At 37.1% G+C, this 20,485-nt stretch overlaps 1 protein-coding gene across 2 annotated transcripts in view; it reads left to right on the forward strand.

Annotated features, from left to right (window-relative positions):
• LOC149151616 (serine/threonine-protein kinase BSK5-like) overlaps positions 1-20,485 on the forward strand; it is a 124,864-nt gene that overhangs the window by 63,283 nt on the left and 41,096 nt on the right. For both annotated transcript variants that reach the window (XM_089445387.1, XM_089445388.1), the window contains one exon: positions 7,482-7,640. In XM_089445387.1, the coding sequence (XP_089301513.1) occupies positions 7,482-7,640 (159 nt within the window). The remainder of the gene's footprint in view (positions 1-7,481; positions 7,641-20,485) is intronic.

The raw sequence follows: 20,485 nt of genomic DNA on the forward strand, positions 1-20,485 counted from the left end.
AAGAGACATTCCATTCTTTCGAGAGCATTTTGTTTCATAACTGAGCAAAGATAGCTGAGAGAGATAGGAGGTAGAGAACACAAAGAGGATCTGTGCACTGTAACAGCCCACATGCCACAAGCATTACTTCTTTTTACTCGCAACCATATTTCGAGATAGAGAAAGAGAGCGAAGCGACCTCACCTTCCAGCTGGGTTTTCTATCGAAAGGGTTTCCCATAGAGCATATCTTGTGTCTTGTGTGTGTGTGCTTATTTTGTCGTTCTCTACTTTTTTGTATATTTCCATTCACATGCATGCACTAATTAGAGTTACATCTACAAATCTTAAAGTTTAATAAAACTGTAATAGTGTAGAATCTCAGATTTTTAATATAATATTATCAAATATGTTGTGACGAACTATTCAATGGAATATCCACGATAGTTTATAGATCATATATATACAACACTCTTATAACAGAGCAATCCACACTTCTACTGGTAAGTCCCCATTTGAAACTTGTTTTAGATATTTTCCACCTTCATTTTTGGATATTGCATATGGGAAACAAGGAAGAGTGAGGGAGGATCTTACAATGGATGCCTTGAGGGCTGAAAAATTTGTGGAGAAGATCAAGAAATCCAAATACAAGTACATGAGACACTGTAGAATTCCTAGGAAAAATACAAGGCCATGCATGATCAACACAAAATAGAGGATTTGTTCATGGTGGGAGACAGAGTATGGTTAGAGTTGAACAAAGAGAGGCTATAGGGTCTTGGTAAGAAAACCAAGGCTTTGTAGTATGGTCCCTTAAGGATACTAGAAAAAGTGGGAGATAACTCCTGTAGACTCAGTTTACCCCCATACATGCACATTTACTCAGTTGTGAATGTAGAGAATCTGAAACTCAATTAGCCTTCCATGCTAGATGAAGAGAAACATGTCCTACCTTTTATAGAGGATTTGACACTAGATGCTTAGGTAGAGTTTGACAAAAGATATAGTTTTATAGAAGAGGTCTAGAGCTACATGACATGCACAGTATGACTTTTGGCAGATTGGGTTGAAAGGACAACTTCCAAGCAAGGCTAAATCGTATGCCGAAGAGAAGGTGGAGGAAAAATTTCCTCACTTCATCTAGTAGAAGCTCATGGTGACCAAAATCCTCCCAAAATGGTGAGGTGTGATTCATATTGGATCATTAGTTTGTCATCCATTTCGATGCTTTTAGAGTGGAAAAATTGGAGGAATCAACTCATAGGACCATTTTTACTGGCGGGACCTAGTTTGGCAAATTGGGGTCTAGAACCTTTCGAGAGATTTTGAGGCATCATAAGGCGTTTTTTGGGGGGTAAAACTTTGTCATTTTAGCATTACACCTTTTTCTCCCTATTGTACGAATAGAGACCTTTCTAATGACACAAGAATTGCATCATGCCACTCTGAAGTGACCACCATAATTCTAGAGGATGCCACTTCAACCCTCATTACTCATGGAAAAAGGGGCTAGCCACTTGATCATGTTGAAGAAGACTCTATAAGAGTCCATATTGTAGGTCTAGTTAAGAGTTGAAGGAGTCAAACTTTACCACCATTAGGCTATCAGGCTATGTTATAACTGAGCCACTACGAGGAAAAGGGGTTGGATTCTTTTGGAGGGCAGTTTGTTCCATAGATGAGTAGAGTAGCCAAGAGGGATAGTGAGAGAGCACATAGAGAGGATTCGTGCATTGTACTATCCCACGGGCCATAGGCCTCATTGCTTTGCACTTGCATCCATTTTCTATTCAGAGAGAGAGCAAGACAACCTCACCTTTCAACCGGGTTTTCTTCCCAAAGGGTTTCCCAGGTTATATCTAGTGTCAATAGTGGTTTGTGAGTTTTTTTTTTGCAAGTTTTATGCAGCTGTTCTCTATTTTCTGCATAATTATAATTTGCATGCATATGAAATAAACGATAATTTATAGATCCAAAAATCTAAAGAGCAATAATGGATTTTTAAAATATAATTTATCAGATTTGTTGAGATGAATTGTCTAGTGAAATATCCATAGTTGTTTACAGATAATTGAAGTACAAAATTTTATGTGTATTTGTGCAATGGAATTGGTTGTTCATTTTGTTTTCACTGAAAATTAATTTTTCTAATTAAAATCCAAGTAGTACATTTCTTTCAGCAAGCTGAAAAATTAAATTAAAAGTTAGCAAGAAAATTTGCTAGGAAATAATTTTCCGTTTATTGGGGTTAGAAAATAAATAACTTCGATAGGTTCTGAAATGATAATTTAGTTGAAGTATGAAGACTGAATGGCCTTAAGAATGGGTTTTTTCTTCATTTTTTTGGTAGCATGGTGGGGAAGTGGGAGGGAGTATGGGAGGAAGCAACCAAAGAGCATGGTTCTAGGTGTAGGATTGTCCAAGGAAGTATTGCACTCCCGATAGTGGTAGTGAGCATGCCAAAAGGTTTCGAAGCATGCTCGAGTTTTGGGAGTGTGCTTTGAAGGGTGTTGTCTAGACGCTCATGCTCAAAGCCTAGTTATAGGGTGGGAGCATCCCATGGGAGGACGCTTCTACTCATAGTGTGATTCTAGTGTAGCAGTGGACTCTAAGAAGACACTGTTGATAACACTAACTATAACCGACTCTCAATTAGAGAGTTGGATACCTTTATTATGGAGTTTGAATTATTTTAAGATACATATTGATATGTTGTGGCCCTTTTGGAGAGATTGGTTTGGAGTTTTGGTCCACCATTGTTATAGTGTCATACGTATTGTTTGTCTTTAGTTTTCCATCTAAGACGTCCTCCCTCTCAATTCTTTTATCTTGCTAGGTTTGCAAGGATCTGGAGGAATGTTGTGTAGGCATTTGCATAGTGTTTGGAACAAACAATTATTTTCGAAGTTGAGAGTGTTTGCATTGCTTGTCATTTATCAGTGGCTTTTTCCTAAAGCTAGGTTGGCCAAGACGAGTTTGTTAGATGGCCTTTGTCCTTATTTGTTGGTGCTCAGAGATAGTGAGGCACATTTTGTAAGACTGCATGTTTTTCGAGTGTTATTGGAGTTGGTTTTAGGATCAACATTAGAGTTTCTTCAAGGTAGGGTTCATTGGTGGGCAATTTTTTTAGTGTTGGAGCTTTTGTTCATACTTCTTGTTATGGGCTTTGGCATTGTTTGAAGATAATGTCACTTTTTGTTTTGTGGAAGCTACGATGTAAACTTGTTTTTGATCATGAGCATAGTTCCTTGTTTGCCTTTCGTTTGGTCTGGAAGGATGATGTTTGCCATCATTTGTTGGCAAAATGAGTTTCTTTTTATTAAAGATGCACAATCTTTGGATCATTGAATATTGAACCTTTATTTTTGCCTTAGTAGCTCTTTGGAAGAGGTTATGATGTTCATTGCAAATATCCTTCCACCTTTTGGTTCTATTTGTAAATACTTTTCTATAAATATAAGATTTATTTTTCAAAGAAAAAAATCTAAGGCTAGGGTTGATTCATATTCCAAATTACCCTTCGCCCAAATGCATCAAGCTCTGGGTGGAAAAGAAGGCTTCAAACGTGCATACTTTAGACCTTGCATGTGGTAACATTGTGCATGGAGGTCACTGTAGTGTTTAGGAACTTAAATATCATGGAATGGGTATCATACTTGGTGCCCCCTATTATTGATCCTCATGAACCCCTCTTTCAATTGTTCTTCGATGTTTGTGAGGTGATCAACTTTGACATTACTGGGTCGAAGCACCTAGAAGGAGGATATAGATTCAAATCACTTTACTAGATCTAGAGATCTCTATGCCAAATATTTGAGTCCAACATTTTGAGGAGTAAAAGTGTTGCATAAAAAACTGTATGATATTTGAGGAGTCTCCAACCACAATCGCTTTCTTTGTCTTGTGTGACACAACTAATTGCAATCTTTGAAGCATTGCTAATACCTCTACTTCATTGTGGGCAACAACCCCAAATCCCCATGAATAATCTAATTCTAGATTTCCATGCCCTACACTTGCTACCCTTGGAAACTATTTATGTTGTTGTGTGAGGGTTTCCATGAAGAGTTGGTTCTTCCATCACCAATTTAATAGGAATTTAGTAATGCTAGGGCGGTGTGAGTGGGTGGAGTCTTTGAAATGAAGCCATAATATGGGCACAAAATTGGTCCAAGGGCACAAAAATACTCAAATGTGTTTTGTTCAATGGGCTTAATTATTGGAATGGATAAAAGCTAGTGGAATGAAATGAAAACAAGTGGAGTGGGCTAAAAATGGTAACAATATTGCTTGTTGTAAAGCTCAATATGTGTTTGGAAAAATTGCAAATTATCTTGTAGAAAAATATAGAAATGCATAAATCTTTTGAGAATGTCCCAAGTGATATTGGGTGTTCACATGATATTATTTCTTAAGGCGTTGGAGATCTATAGACAATTTGGTGACATTTTGCATGGAGATCTATAGCCACTTGGTGATGGTTGCTTGCTTAGAAAATGCTTTGGTTTGGAGGAGTGTTTTGCATCTTGGAGTTAGAGGAGGGCATTGGACCCTAGATAGCATGGGGCAACTTGGATGCTTGCATGAAGGCATCGAGTTGACTTGGAGACATTAGGTTGTGATAGTGTTGATGCTAAGCGATTGGACCTAGTGGAGTACATGGCTTAGGATGTTTGTTAGAGTCATTGGAGGTTTGTAGGAAGATCAATGGACACACCTTGTGGAGAGACATTGCATTTGGAGCTTTGCTTGTGGATGACATCACCTTGGAGCTTGACATATGTACCCTTGAGTGTAGCAACACACGTGTTTGCTTATATGTGTCTTTGTAGGTTGCTTGTAAGGCCATAGACCAACATATGTATCATTCGCCTCTCTTAACACTCACATGTATAAAGGAAGGAGAGATGCATTTCATATTCATTCCTTCTTATCCATCTTGTCTTAGAGATGTGACTAAGAGGAGTGCATCAGTCTTTGTTAATCTATTGCAATGTTGCAAACATCCTGATTTTATCACAAAAAAATTGCAAAATTGTGATTTTTTTGACCTAGTCGATCTTTGCTAATTTTTACCGATTTTTGATGGTATCTTAATTTTATCGATGTTTGCTGATTTTTACCAATATTTTCTTGATTTTTATGATTTTTTGGTTTTCTGGGACCTTGCTGATTTTATTTTGATGTTGATGTTTGCAACATGCTGATTTTATTGCGATATTGATGTTTGCAACATTGATCTCTTGGATCCTATTTTGTACTTTATCTCTCTTGTCTTGGAGTTGTTAGGGTTTTTTCAAGCTTCTTGGAGCATCTTGAATGCTAGGGTTAGAGCTTCATCCTTTGGAGACTTGGGGATTAGGGTTTTGAGATGAAACCCTAGGTTGTACTTGTTTAAGAGAAGAAGATGAGACATCTTGCCTTGGAGGACATGCTTGCTGGAGCTCCTTAGTGTGGGCTAGGGTTTTCTTGGTTTTCTCTATCTAGGGTTTTAGAGAGCTAGAGGATGATACTAACCTTGGCATAAGGCTATGGCATGCACATGGACTTATTTCCACATATATATAAATATTCCAGTTGTCCAAATCTGTCTCTATTGCAGATTTGGTTTTAATGCATCTATTTCTTCATGTTTTGGTAATTTCCAGCACTTGTATGCCTTGCTGATTTGATACAAGTTAATGTTGAAAATGTTAAGTGATTTAACTTTAACATTTAAAAAGATAGGGCAGATCTGCTGCTGTATTTACAGCTGTCAAAAGTGGATTTTAGACCTGGTTTATATGTTTTGGTAATTTCCAGCCCTTGTATGTCTTGCTGATTTGATATAAGTTAAGGTTGATAATATTAAGTGATTTAACTTTAATATTGAAAAAGATGAGGCATATTTGACGCTGTATTTACAGCTGTCGCAGCTGTTTTATCCATGATAACATTGTCATACAGAGCTGAAACATGTTCACACATTTTGCTATCTTTTCTCTTGAATTGCCAAGTGAATTGGGGTTGTTAAGATGTGAAATATTGTCCGCTGCTGCTGCTGTTTTATTTATATTTTGTAACATATCTAAGGATGAAAATTCACAGGTTTAATATATGGGAAACCTCTAGGAAAGAAATGAAATTGCTGTTTTGGATTAAAATCTTTGAATGCAAAAATTTCTTTATATACACTCTTCATTGTATTATTGTATTCGTAGAAATACAAACTTGTGGGAGAGTGATCAAGTTCAAAGTTCAAACATGTCTCCAATAAAATACAATAAAATAGGTGGGTGATCAATTTGGACCAACTCACACAGAAGTACGATTACAAAATAGACGAAGTACAAAAGTATATTGAAGTGCAACTTTATTACATGTTCACACATGTTCGCTAGACCAAGTCTCATTATAATGAAAAAAATTTGTTGAAAAAGCTTAGAGTTTCTTTGCACATGTTTTTAGGAAGGAAAGGATAAAATTGTTGAAAAGTGTAGAGTTTCTTCAAATTTTACCATATTTCTCAAGACTGGGACTGTTTTGCTCCCACCTATGTCAACTGTGTTCCCAACAACTTTTGCAATGGTTTTTCTGGAAGGAATGTTTTATAGTTCTTATTTTGGCATGCCTCCTTATTTCTTTGATGTCATTTGAAATCTCCTGAAGCTTCATTTGCCCTGTAGTCATATAACATGGGAACTATTATTTCATGGCATCTTCCAATGTGTTGCGCTTTGGTAGAGCTGTTGAACATCATTATCCTATTTAGACAATATGTGATAGCCTACTTGTTTGTAATTTAAGGTGCATTTTTTTCTCTGAATTGATTGTGTTCATCTTGGAGTATCCTTTTATGATGCTTTTCCTGAAATAGATCCTTCAGTATTTTTTATTACATTATACCCCTTAATGTCTTGAATGAGCTTTGGAAAATGATTGGCCTGCAGCTTGCTTTGCCTTGTATTTTATAATATCAGAACTCTACTTGCTGCATCTTCCAAGGTGGTGAAATTTGGTAGGGCCCTTGAACTTTAATCCAAGGGTTCAGTTTCCTGCTTAGATGTACATGTTATAGATTATCTGCCAGATGATTGTAAAGTGCTTCAGCATTTGACAATCTACAATTGAAGTTTGCAGTCATGGTTTTACATAATATGTTAAGCTTCATGATTTTTTTTTCCATAAAGAAGAATTTAAGTCATTTGGTGATTACCATGCACAGTTAATAGTCTCCACAATCAGGAAGTGAACTCATAAATTACATCTCGAGGGTTTTTTTGAAAGGTTTTCTGGCTAATTCATTTTACTTTGGAACTCATAAAATTGTAGAAGTGACCTTTTAATATCTATTATCATTGTGTTTGTGCTGTACATAAATGTTGCATTCATGATTCATGTTATGATTTACATGCAAATCAGGACTAATCTTTAGCTTTTTATTTTTTTCTGATTTTGATTTCTCTACTGATTAATTGTTTAAGATATTTTTTCTGCCTGTCTGTTGCTCGTCCCTTTCAGGTTGCATCATATGTCTTGATGGGGATAACAAGGGAAGATGCTGACCAGACACTCGTTTTATCTCCACTTGGTGATGCATGTTCTAGAATGGATCTCACTGCTATACATGAAATATTGGAAAAAGTTGGATACAAGGATGATGAAGGAACAACTAATGAGGTTCATTTTTGTCATTCAAATTTTTTTTCTCTTAAATTTACACCATTGTACTGTTGAAATTTCTTGAACTATGGTAAGGAGATTTTCAACTATAGGATAAAGTTAATCCTAGGTAATTTTAAAACTGAAACCTTATAAAAACAGCAATCTTCAAATACATTAATCCATGAACACATACTGCTGGAAACATCAATAGAAAATACATGGAAAATAAAACTATAAAATCTGCATAAGTGTTTTATTAAGTCTGGAAAACAGTAAATTCTAATGCCATAGCTCAAAACATAAAACTTGCCAGCCACACAGTGGGGTGCCTTGAATCTTCTTTATAGAATGAGAAGACGAGGGGAGATACAGTGCACCTGGTCACATGCATTAAGTGCCAAAGGTGACTCAGTCAAAACCCTAACCATAGTCTAATGACCTAGCATGACCTACCTACATGATAAGTGTGCCTCAATCGGAAGAAGTGAAGCATGCAAGTATGCATTCCCTTACCTGAGAACTGCACTATCTTGACTCTTTCTAAACTGAAGACTACCATGCAAGAATGCTTTATTAGACTAGAAATCTGAAACCTCCTTAAGAGATCATGCATGCGGAAATAGAACTGAACTGAGCTAAAAATATGTTAAGAATTAGGTGAGCGAGACAAGACAAACAAAGTGGTGGAAACAGCCTCAAGCCATTCTCATAAATGTTGCACCAATTCCAGGATATGATTTTATAATACATCAATTTGACCTTCTAGATCTAGATGTAGATCTCACTGACAACTCATCAGTGGATAATGACAACACCTCATCAAGATAAGGACTACAACTCATGACAATATGGTCTTGAACTTTGTGATTGTCTAGGGACCCAGTCTAACATGATAACGAAAGCAACACTCTAAAAGTAGACTAACTCCATCTAAACTGGAACTGCTAAATGTCAGTTGGACATAAACTGAAATTAATTGAATTTGTCAGATGCATGCTTTCGTTGTGAACAACAGTCTATATCATGTATCTAGCTGTGCCCTCATTAGCAAGTTCATTGTCATTGTACAGAAGGCTGAAGCCCCCTCTTTGTTGTCTTTTCTGCTGAACAATCACTGAGAGAATCACAACACTCTCTTTCTCTCTCTCACTCTCGCTCTTGACAGGCCCTTGAATTGTCCACTTTTCCAGTCTTGGAGAAACTCACTTAGTATTTGGTATAACTGTACCTTCGCCATAGTTATATACATGTGTTTTGAGGCTATAGTACTGCAGGTTTCTTTTGCTATGTTACTTTTATTTTCGACATTCTCTAGGAGCCGCGCTTGCACTTCCACGTTGTATTAATACTGGTTGTATTCCTTAGTCGCATTGACCTACTTTTGTGGCCATTTGTTGGACATTAATAAAATTATCTTATCACTAGCTGAGCAATAGGTAAGAATTCCAACAGTCCCTCTTTGCAAGGAAAGCGTTGTGCAGCAAACCTAGTCTCTTCCTGGATATATTGAACTACCCCTTTGCGAGCAGCTTAGTCAAGATATCTGCGACCTGCTGATCTGTCTGAACATACCCTACAACAACTGCTCCCTTCTGAACTCTGTCCTTGAGGAAATGATATGTGATCTCAATGTGCTTGGAGTGGTCATGGAACACTATATTCTCAGAGAGTCTGATATTTGCTCTGATTGTCACAGTGGATGAAAAGGGTGTAACATCTCCCTTGTCAACTTTGCTATAAACTTGCAAAGTCAGATGGATTCACAACTAGTAGTGCTAGTTGCCATGCACTCTGTCCCTGTTGAACTCAGTGCCACTGAATCTTGCTTCTTGCTGAACCAAAAAGTAACGCCTAAACCGAAACTGAAGCAGTAACCTGAGGTATGTTTTTTTGTCACTTGTATTAGTTGCCTGGTCAAAATCAACAAACCCATACAGCACCAACTCACCATCTTTTGCATACCTCAGACCATGATGTACTGTGCCGTTGAAATAATAAAGGACATGTTTCGCAGGGGCCTAGTGAATTCGTCTTGGCTCAACCATGTATTTGCTCAAAGTGTTCACTACAAGACATATCAAGTCTGGGAGTACCCATATACATCATAGATCCAATGGACTATCCATACACTAGAGGATCTAACAAATTTGAATCCAAGTTGGCATGCAACTTCATATTTGGTACCATATGAGTAAGGACTTACAATCCATCATTTGAAATCTCTATTTCATACTTTATCTAAGGAACACCTCAGCTGTACTCTACCACATATCTAGACCCAAGAAATAGTGCATCATGTTGGAATATATAACAAGTTTCGGTCTTCATAATTTTCATTGTACTCATGTCATTATGTATATCTTAAGTTACAAGGAAAAGAAAAAAGAAAAATATTATTTTAAGCATGGGTTTCATGCTCCATTTTGATGGTCATCTTGGTCAAGCATGTTCTTCATGCTTCTAGGGTTTGTCATGTCAAAAGAATATTTTTCTGGAGTCAATAGAGTCCTTGTCAATTGTATAAGACCCTATTGGGCAAGTTGTAACATGTAAAAGATATTGATTTTGAGTCTAGAAAGTTTTTTGAGCCTCCAAGCAAAAGCCAACCTAGAAGAGGCTATCATGGAAAGACTATAAATAAGAGCAACTTTGACCTCATTTGGCACCAATTCGATCTCTCAAGAAATAAGTTTGATCTAAAGCAAGGAATATCAAGGAAGCTAGAGCGAAGATCAAGGAAGCAAGAAGAATTCTAGAAGAACAAGGAAAATTTGTTTTTGAGCCTTATTCTCTCACACATGCGAAGTTTAGGGTTTTTGCAGTGTCAAGGAAGGCCGAAAATTGCAGGATAACCAAATACTCTAATTTGGTCTAGTTTGAATTTGGAGACCTTAGCTTGTTTGAAGGAAGACTTATTAAAGAATTGGCACATGCCAAAATTAGGGTTTCTACAGCGATTGTAGGGCCGAAGTTGTAGGTCGAAGCTGGGGATCGAAGTTGTAGGTCGAATCTGGGGGCCAAAGTTGAAGTTGGAAGCTTGCTGAAGCAAGATTGACTCTTGTTGTCTTGGTTGATCTTTGACCTAATTGGAAGGGTTTCTTGGAGCGCTGACTTGGTGTTTGGAGGAGGACTTAGTCTAGGGTTTTGGGTCTTGGTTTTCTCATTTGAAGCAGATTCTATAAGAAGAGAAGGATTTTTTGGGTTTTCCCCTTGGATGGCTTTTTCCCTTGCTTGGAGCCTATATTTTGTGTCCATTGTCTTTATTGTTTTGCTCTTGATAATTGTTTGATGAAAAAGGATCTAATAAAGAAACACAAGAAGATAAATAAAGTTCATAAGAAATTATTAAGGTTAAGGAGAAATTGAATTAATAGTTGCCCTACTACATTCTCCAACACATCAATACAATGATCTTCATGTCAAATTATTGTGCCAACTATTCCTTAAACCTTGCGGTGAGCTTCTTTGAAATCGCTATAAGTATGAAGTCATTTACATACAAGAAGAAAACAAGTAGATTAGACTTGTGAAATAAACAAAAAGTATTGGAACATGTAGTAGCTTTGGTGAAGCCCAAACGTAAGAAATGCTCATCAATCTTGGAGTATCAAGCACATGGTCCCTGCTCCAGTGCGTAAAGGGATTGCTTCAACCTGCACACATAGGCATATCACTTATGCACCTCAAATCCTCTCAGTTGATTAATGTATACTTCCTCAATCAAACCATTAAGGAAGGTTGTCTTAGCATCTATCTAATTTAATTTCCAACAAAAAATAGATGTTAAAGGCATAATATGATAATTATCTTGATAGAAGGATACTTGGAAATCAAAGCAAAGGTTCCCTCACAGTAAGCTCCTTTCTAGGAGAATCCTCTAGATATGAATCAAGTCTTGTACTTATCTACATTGCCATTAGATGCATATTTTTCCTTATGCAACCACCTGGATATTGTCGAGACTAGTAATTTCCTTGCTAGTCTCGACAATATCTCCTACACATCATTGTTCATGATGAGTTTTGGTGCTCCACCATGACATCGTACCATACTTGTTCACTCACTGCCACCTCATAATTGGATTTGTATATATGATGGAAGGCATCAATGCAACATAATTGAGAATTTTCTTTTGAGGATGTCTTACCTAAAAAGAAGTCTTTGAAGCATTGATTTACTCCTGTACCTTCTATAATGTCTATAGAATCCACCTTGGCCTCCTTGCTATACTACGTGGTAAAGATGTTTCTATACTTGTACTATAACTTGTCTGTTTTGAACTTGAAATTATGGATCAACACTTGGGCCAACAAGTGTTGTTTTCTCCTCAAATCTTTGTTCGACGTTGTGGGGATTGGAAAGACTAGGTATCCTTATCTACCTACACATCTTGACTCACTATTATCTTCCTTTGAGATGGAGCGTAGATTTTGTAAGCCTTGGAGGATTCATTATAGTCAACTAGAACACCCTTCAAATTGGAGGGTTCAAGCTTTGTCCTCCTCTCTTCGAGGATATGAATGTAAATTAGACTTCCAAACACCTTGAAATGAGAAACGTTTGGTTCTACCCCTTGAGAGATTCCTTTGAAGGAGGACACTTGTTCATTATGTAGGTTGCTATACGATATGTTTTTGCCCAAAGAAACATAGGCAGATCTAAGTCATGGACCATAGAGTTAGGGGTCTCTACATGTTCTTTGTCTTTGCAACCCCATTTAATTGTGGGTTGTAAGGCATTGTAAACTCCCTCTTGATCCCAACTTCTTTGCAAAAAGAATCAAAATCATATGAGATATACTCTTCTCCATTCTTTGACATTGAAAAGTTTATTAAAGACCTTACCCTTGGTCTTCTTAAAATATACCCAAGTTTTCCTAGAAGAGTCTTCAATGTAATTAACATAATAAAGATTACTTTTCGATGACATGTTTCAATAGACATTTAAATGAATTATATCAAGAAACCTTCTTGATTTGTGCTCATTGCTTGGGCAAGTAGCCATGGCATGCTTTCTCTATTGCACACTCTTCTCTTGTCCACCTTGAATTCTGGAAATTCAACCACAATATCTTTCAGAAGAGGCAAATATTCATTGTTTAAGTGATTGAATTTTTTATGCCAAAGCTCAGATAGATTGTCACTCTTTGTCAACGTCGCTTAATGAGATTTCTAGCACTTGAAATCGACATTGCACTTGAAATTAGTAAGACAAGAAAGGAAAATAAATTTTTAGTCATACAAGGAGCATACAATACCTCACAGAGTTCCATAACTCATCTTACTAGCATGTGGAATGAAATCGAACCCATTCCAGTCACTAGGCACTTGCCATGATCACCAAGCTCTTGTTGCATGTTGGTATCTTGTGGAATGAAATTGTACCCATTCCAGTTACTAGGCACTTGCCATCATCACTAAGCTCCCATTGCATGTTGGTATCTTGTTCCTCTAACCTAAATAAGGCAAATTTGTATGTTGTCATATGTTGAGAGGCTCCATTGTCAATGTACCACCTAACTCTTGAAATTGTGTTGGTGAAAAGGTGTGACACCATGGCAAAGGTAGTGTCAATCATGGTAATGAAATCGCCCACACTTGAAGCTTTTGCACATCTTGCAAACTATTTATGCTATTGTTGTTGTTGCTTACCCTTCCCCTTCCTTTTGTTAAGGCATTAAAAAGCACAATGGCCATGCTCATTGCACTTGAAGCACTTGATATGGTGGAAGTCCTTTTGTTGGTTGGAAGACCCTAAGTGCTCCTTATTTAACCCTTCTTGAATCTGGCTTTCTTTCCTCCTTTCCTGACCTTCTCAATGAGGCTAGCTTTGGTACATCCTTATTGCTTGTTGCTTTTGTCTTTGATGTCATCTTCCTCCCCAACAAAAGCATTCCACAAACCCTTGAATGGAGTTAGCTTCTCACTTGCTCATATATATTGCATGAAATGATGGCAAGATGGACCAAACCTATTCAGATAGATCAAAACTAGCTCGTTCTTTGTTATCTTGTCAAAAATTGTAGGTCACTAAGCTCTCAACTTTGTGATCATCATGAGATAGCTAGCTACTATATTAGTCTTGCTTATGTAGGCACTATTTAGTTTGTTCTTCAAGAAAATTTTCTTGGACATGATTTCACTTTACAACAAGGTAACTAGGGCATCATAGATATCCTTCATCGTCCTTTTCTTTGTTTTGAGGGATTAAATGTTTCTTCATTGAATTTAGAGTAATTTATTTTGCTTTGACTAATTTTGTAGTGTGCTCAACAAAATCCGTGGGATTTGTGGGATGTACCACATCCTTTTCCTCAAGATACCATAGATCAACCTCTTCCAAGATAAATAAGCAACGTACACTTCCATGGAATGAAATTGGAAGAGCCCTACAACATTTGACAATCTCGAAGACCATAATTGATCATGGCTATAACTCTTCAAACAAACATGATAATGGATCAACAATTGAGACTCAAATCTACAACCTCTTAATGTTGCAGATCACCTTTTGTAGACATATACAATAAAGCTCCACTCGTTGGAGAAACTAGGGCATGTCACCCACAATCCATCGTAGGATCGAATTTGTTTTACTCATTGAACTTGGGCATTGCACCCTTGAAACTTTTTGAGTACTCCAAATTACGAGTTGTCATCCTATCCATACAAGGTTTCCTTGAAAATTTCCACAAATGTGCTTTGTTACCATGGTGAAATTTCTCTAACCATGGTAAGAAGATTCAAAACTCAAAGAATAACTAAATCCTAGGTAAATTTAAAATTGAAACCCTATCAAAACAACAATCATCAATAGGCCAATCTACAAACCACTACTACATTTATCGTTATTGGCAATTTATCGCCAAGGGTCCAAAATTTAAATCATCGGCAATATTGCAAAAAATATCGCAAAATTATCGAGAATTTTTTTTTGGTATCTTAGAGGAAACCAGTGGCCCGATTGACACGTAGCTACTAGTAAACCTCTAGGGGTCTACGACTTGTCCTCCTCTCCGTAAACCGGGTCACAACTAGGGGGATTTGAACCTTGGATCTTTCAGTTTTCTTAGGACTCACATTACTTCGATCACCAATTGAGCTACCCCCCTGGGACATAAAATTATCAGAAATCTTAAAAAATACAAAAATAATCAATTTTTTTTTTTTTTTTTTTGTTTAACTTATAAAACAACATGAACAACAAACAAACACATTGCTACATAAATATGAAAATAAAATCGATATATAAGATGTACAAGATGTCAAGTGATACATCAACTATTGATATTGAAATATGATATTTGTCCAATAGAATGGTACAAAATCATATCAAAACAAAAATAAATGTATCTCATGAGATGAATCATGGCAATGAAAACAATGGATTTCCCCTTGTTTGCTTGATGGGAATGTTCACATCATCCTCAACGATGTTTTTGTTGATTTTTTATGTAGCATCAAGAGGTATTCTTGCATGCCTAATTCGGCCTAGAAAAATTCTGAAAGATTAATTAAAAATTTGATTTTTGGAGTATCAAGCCAACCCAACTCATGAAGGGACGTGTCCCTTGCTGTATCTCACCCCATTCAACTTTTTTAAATAAGCAATCTAACCTCTCATTTTAATATTTATCCATCAAAAGCAAGAGCAAGTCTGAAAAAGGAGAAATCAACTTTTTTTGAGGTCTACCTTTCTTCATTGGGCAACCACAAGTGTGATGGAGGGTCGAGCTTGATTGTCGCTGACCAAACTACTTTACTCAGATTTGACTAGGGCGCAGAAGTTGATCACAAAGCCGAACTTTGACCGCAAGGCTGAATTTGACTCTAGGCTGAGTATTTGACTAGCGTTGACTTTTGACTGTTTTGGTTGGTTTGACTAGCGTTGAGGTTGTAGGAGTTTGATCAGGTTTGATTGGTATTTTTGACTTAGATATTGACGCAAATTTCTAGACTAAATTGGGTTTGTAAACCTTGCTGAAGAATAATTTTTCATAAAGAAAAGTTGTTGGGTTTTCTCCCAAGGTTGGGTTTCGTAGGGTAAAAATATTGTCTCGATTGTGCATGGTTGTCTTTCTATGATCTTTACTGTTTTTGCTGCATTCACGGTTGATATTTTTTGAAGTGTAATTTCTCAATGATATCAGTGGCATAAGAATACTGTGTAAAATCATTAGGAAGTAATTCTCTGGCATAAAATAGAATTCTACTGTGTACTTTGTAGTAAATTCAACATTGTATCATCGTTTTGTTGAAAGAGCAGCCATTGAAGTTAGCCTAAGAGACAAGTGTTCAATAGCTTGATTATTTTTGGATCTCTTGTCAAAATGGCACCAAGTCTCAGAGTTGAAGACAAGTTAGATGGTGCCATCAACTTCAGATCTTGGAAGACCAGGATACTCCTTATCTTGGAAGAGAATGAGCTTCAGGATCATGTGGAGAAAGTTATTCCAGAGCTAGAGGGAGCTGAGGAGAAAGCCAAGTATAAGAAGAATGAAGCCAAGGAAAGAGAATATTGGTAGATTCTATAACGGACAACTTGATTCCTCATGTTGTTGCATTGAAGATAGCCAAGGAAGTATACGATGCTCTAGTAGGATTATATGAGAGCAACAACACTAATAGGAAGTTAACCTTGAGATATCATCTATGTAATGTGATGATGAATAGATTAGATTTTGTTGTCTCGTGTCTTATGAGAGTCTCCCAAATCATAGATGAGCTTGTAGCCGTTGGAGATAATATTGATGATGATGAACATCTACCTCAAAAGAAGTCAAAGGAATTCTTCCTTTAGGAACTGTTACCAATAATGTTTGTGGACAGTTGTGCCTCTAGGCACATAACATGTTTTTGAGTTTCTCTTATAGATTTGTCAGAGAGGGAGTTGACAATTTCTTAGTAGTTTCTTCCTTAATCAAGAGATAAGTACTTCATATTCTCCCGTAATTCTTCCTATTATTTTTTTTATATTTTTGGTTAGCCTCTTGCCTTTGTATTTTGCTTAGTATGATTTTTTCTTCCATGGAGTTTGCAAAAAGGAAGAATAGGTACATTGTGGATGCTGCCAAGGCGATAATTCACACAGTTGATGGCAACATACAATCGAGTTTTTTGGTAAGAGGGTTCTCCCAGAAAGAGGGAGTGGACTACGAGGAGATTTTGCTCGAGTCATCAAATGGTCAGGTTCTTCTATGGATTAAGAGCTTGAGCATAGACTCGGCAGAAGTGATTAATGTTCGAGAGGGAGGATTGTATAGATTGTTAGGACATCCAGGACCATGCCAAATGACTAAAAGAACTTCCATTTGCGGAAGTAGATAGTTAGGTAGAATGGAAGGAGCAACCTTCCAAGAGGATGTCATGGGTTGAGATTATTAGAATTGATGCTCAGAGATAGGAGGTCTTTAGGGGTAGTGTGACTTCTATGAGGAGACCATGCTAGACAACAGGATACGCTTTAGTGACAGAGGGAGAAACAGTGGCAGAGGGGACAACAAAGATTGCCACAAGAGAATTTGCTTTAGTGTAAGAGGGAGCACCAAGTGTGGGTGACCAAAAACCAGCTGTGGTGATGGATTAAGTGAAGGACGCTAGCTAGTTTATGGTTGAGCCAAGGCATGCAACAGAGCATGTGTTGAGGTACTTGCTTGGTACAATTGGATATGGTTTGAGATATTTCTTAGGTGGTGAAGTGAGGCTATAAGGATATACTGATTCAGATTGGGCCGAGAGTGTAGAAGATAGAAAGAGCACCTCGGGGTGCTGCTTCAGCTTGGGATCAACTATGATTTTCTTGTTTAGCAGGAAGTAGACTTCTGTTGCACTCAGTACAACAGAGGTGGCATATATCGTAGCCAGTGTCGTAAGTCGTGAAGCAGTGTGGCTTTGGAAGCTTCTTGCAAGACTCTTTGATCAGGTCACTTCATTCGAGACATGGTGCAAAAGGGAGTAGTGAAGCTCTAATGGATATCCACAGATGAGCAAATGGAAAACATTTTCACCAAGCCTCTATCTAGAGCGAAGTTTGTATACTTTAGATACAAGCTTGGTGTGATGTAGAATGTCTCTGTTGTTGAGAGAGAGTGTTGATGTCCTTACATGATCGGGCAGACCATCTCTTGAGATGCCTAACAGACTTGGCTGAGTCGTGTTGATTTCGCCTGAGAAGCTATGAGGACTTGGTTGGGCCATGTTGATTTGACTAGAGCTGAATGACCCAGGGCAATTACAAGATTAGACAGATTTTCTCCTGAAAAGCCAGAAGGACTTGGCTAGGTCATGTTGATTTGAACATAGGAGATAGATGAAATTCACTTGAGAAGCCATAAAGGACTTTGGCTGGGCCATGCTAATTTGGCTAGGGGTGAATGGTTTAGGGGCAGATCCTCTCCTGAGAAGCCATGAAGGACTTTGTTTGGGTCACGTTGATTTGGCCAGAGGAGATTGATACATTTACTTGAGGAGCCATAAAGGACTTTGATTGGGCCACGCTGATTTGGCCAGGGGTAAATGGCCCAAGATACTCACATTGCTTACTCTAGGATGGAGTGATCTATAGACATGCATGTGAGGAGTCACATTGCTTACTCCAGGATGGAGTGCTTTATAGATGTGACACTACATCGACATAGCAAGCTCCTGAACTTTTTTGGTGGAGGAGAAATTTCAGCTAAGGAGAAATCTGTTTGCAGCCAAGGAGAATACCTCCCTTGCTAAGAGGGAGTGTTGATTTTTTTGTGTAGCATCGAGAGGTATTCCCACATGCTTAAGTCGGCCTAGAAAAATTATGAAAAATTAAATTAAAAATTTGATTTTTGGAGCATCAAGTCAGCCCAACTCATGAAGGGACGTGTCCCTTGGGGTATTTCACCCCATTCGACTTGTATAAATAGGCATTGTGACCTCTCATTTTCTCCATCAAGTAAGAGCAAGTCTGAACAAGGAGAAATCATATTTTTCTAAGGTCTATCTTTCTTCATTGGACAACCACACATGTGATGGAGTCCTAAGCTTGATTGTTGTTGACAAAACTACTTGATTAAGATTTGTCCAGGCCGCAGGAGTTGACCACAGGCCACAGGGTTGACTATAGGGCCGAACTTTGACTTTTAGGCCATAGGGTTGACCGCAGGCCACAAGTTGATTGTAGGTCCGAACTTTGATAGTAGGCTGACTGTTTGACTAACATTGACTTTTTGTTGTTTTCACTGGTTTAACTAGTGTTCACTTGATGGAGTTTGACCAGGTTTGATTGGTATTTTTGACTTGGATATTGGCACAAATTTCTAGACAAATTGGATTTGTAAACCTTGCTGAAGAATAATTTCTCCTAAAGAAAAGTTGTTGGGTTTTCTCGCAAGGTTGGGTTTCCCAGGGTAAAAATATTGTCTCTATTATGCATGGCTATCTTTCTATGTTCTTTACTGTTTTTGTTGCATTTATTGTTGATATTTTCTGAAGTTTAATTGCTCAACGATATCAATGGCATAAGAATACTGTGTGTAAAATCATTAGGAAGTAATTATTTTGTAGAAAATAGAATTCTATTGTGTACCTTGTACAAAAGTCAGTAGTTATTAGAACGAGACCAAAAGATATGTCAACCAAAAATACATAAAATATCCAAATTTTGAAAAGAACATGTAATTCATGTGCATCCATATGTATCCAAATTATTATTACACAAATATGCAAAATTTCTCATGTGTATAACAATGGTGCATATAACTAAAATATCACCGAGTGTAATCCAACTCTGAATCAAAATAGATAAATAGAGACTGAAAGGCTCTAAATGGCCTCCGAAATCCAAAGAAAATCATACCACAACAAATAGCTACATAACATCAAAGTCGTTTCCTATATTGGGATCCTACTCATCAAGATCACCCACAAAGCATTAAAACAAGATAGAAAAAACTTAACATTCTAATCAATGATTTTTGTTGAGTGAAGTGTACATTTTTACTAGGGTAAGGAGGAGCTCAACAATCAAGACCACCAACATCAAGGTACATAGAGGGCTTGGTGATCTTATCAAATGTTAGTTCCATACCCTTGTACATCACAGAATCCAATAAAAATGTTGTAATCTCGCCAATCCTGAAATTGTAAAAATTGTTAAGTTTTCTAGATTTTGAATGGGATCTAAAATTCTACTTTCTCCTTATGAAATCCAATGAGGTCGGAACCACTCTCAAGCATCCTGAGTCAATTAATGGTAATGTTAAAAATTTAAGTAAAAGTATATCACTCTTACTTTAAGAATTAAAATTACCATTAAATACTAGGGTATGTATCTCATGAGATGAATATTGGGAATTGAAAACAATAGATTTCCCCTTGCTTGCTTGATGGAAATCGACAGAGTATCCTCATAGCTCAATCATCTAACTCACTTCAAAAAAATTAGGGTTAAAAGAAAAAAAACTTTGGTAATATGTTGAAATTGATAGAGTTAGAGCAATAAGTTCGAAATTATCATGATAGTTACCTAAATTATTGCGATAAATTCAAAACAAGGAAATTATTGTGATAAGTTATGGTGATAATATTGCGATAATTCTGATATTATTGCGATATGTGCAACACTGCTACAAACACATGTTGGAAACATTAATCGAAAATACATGGAAATCAAAACTCTCAAATTTGCATTAGCCTATTATTAAATTCGAAAAGCAATGAATGGTATGGTTATTAACGAGTTATTAAATTAGAAAAAACCTCTCAAAATAGAAAACTCACCAATGACATAGTGTTGCACCTTGCATCTTCTTTCTAGAATTAGAGGATTAGGGAAGATACAATATACTTGATCACATGCATGAAGCACTAAAGGTGACTTTGTTAAAC

Source organism: Pinus tabuliformis, chromosome 9 (genome assembly GCF_031772625.1).
Source record: "Pinus tabuliformis cultivar Carrire ecotype Pingquan chromosome 9, CPIR1, whole genome shotgun sequence".
Classification (NCBI taxonomy): Eukaryota; Viridiplantae; Streptophyta; class Pinopsida; order Pinales; family Pinaceae; genus Pinus; species Pinus tabuliformis.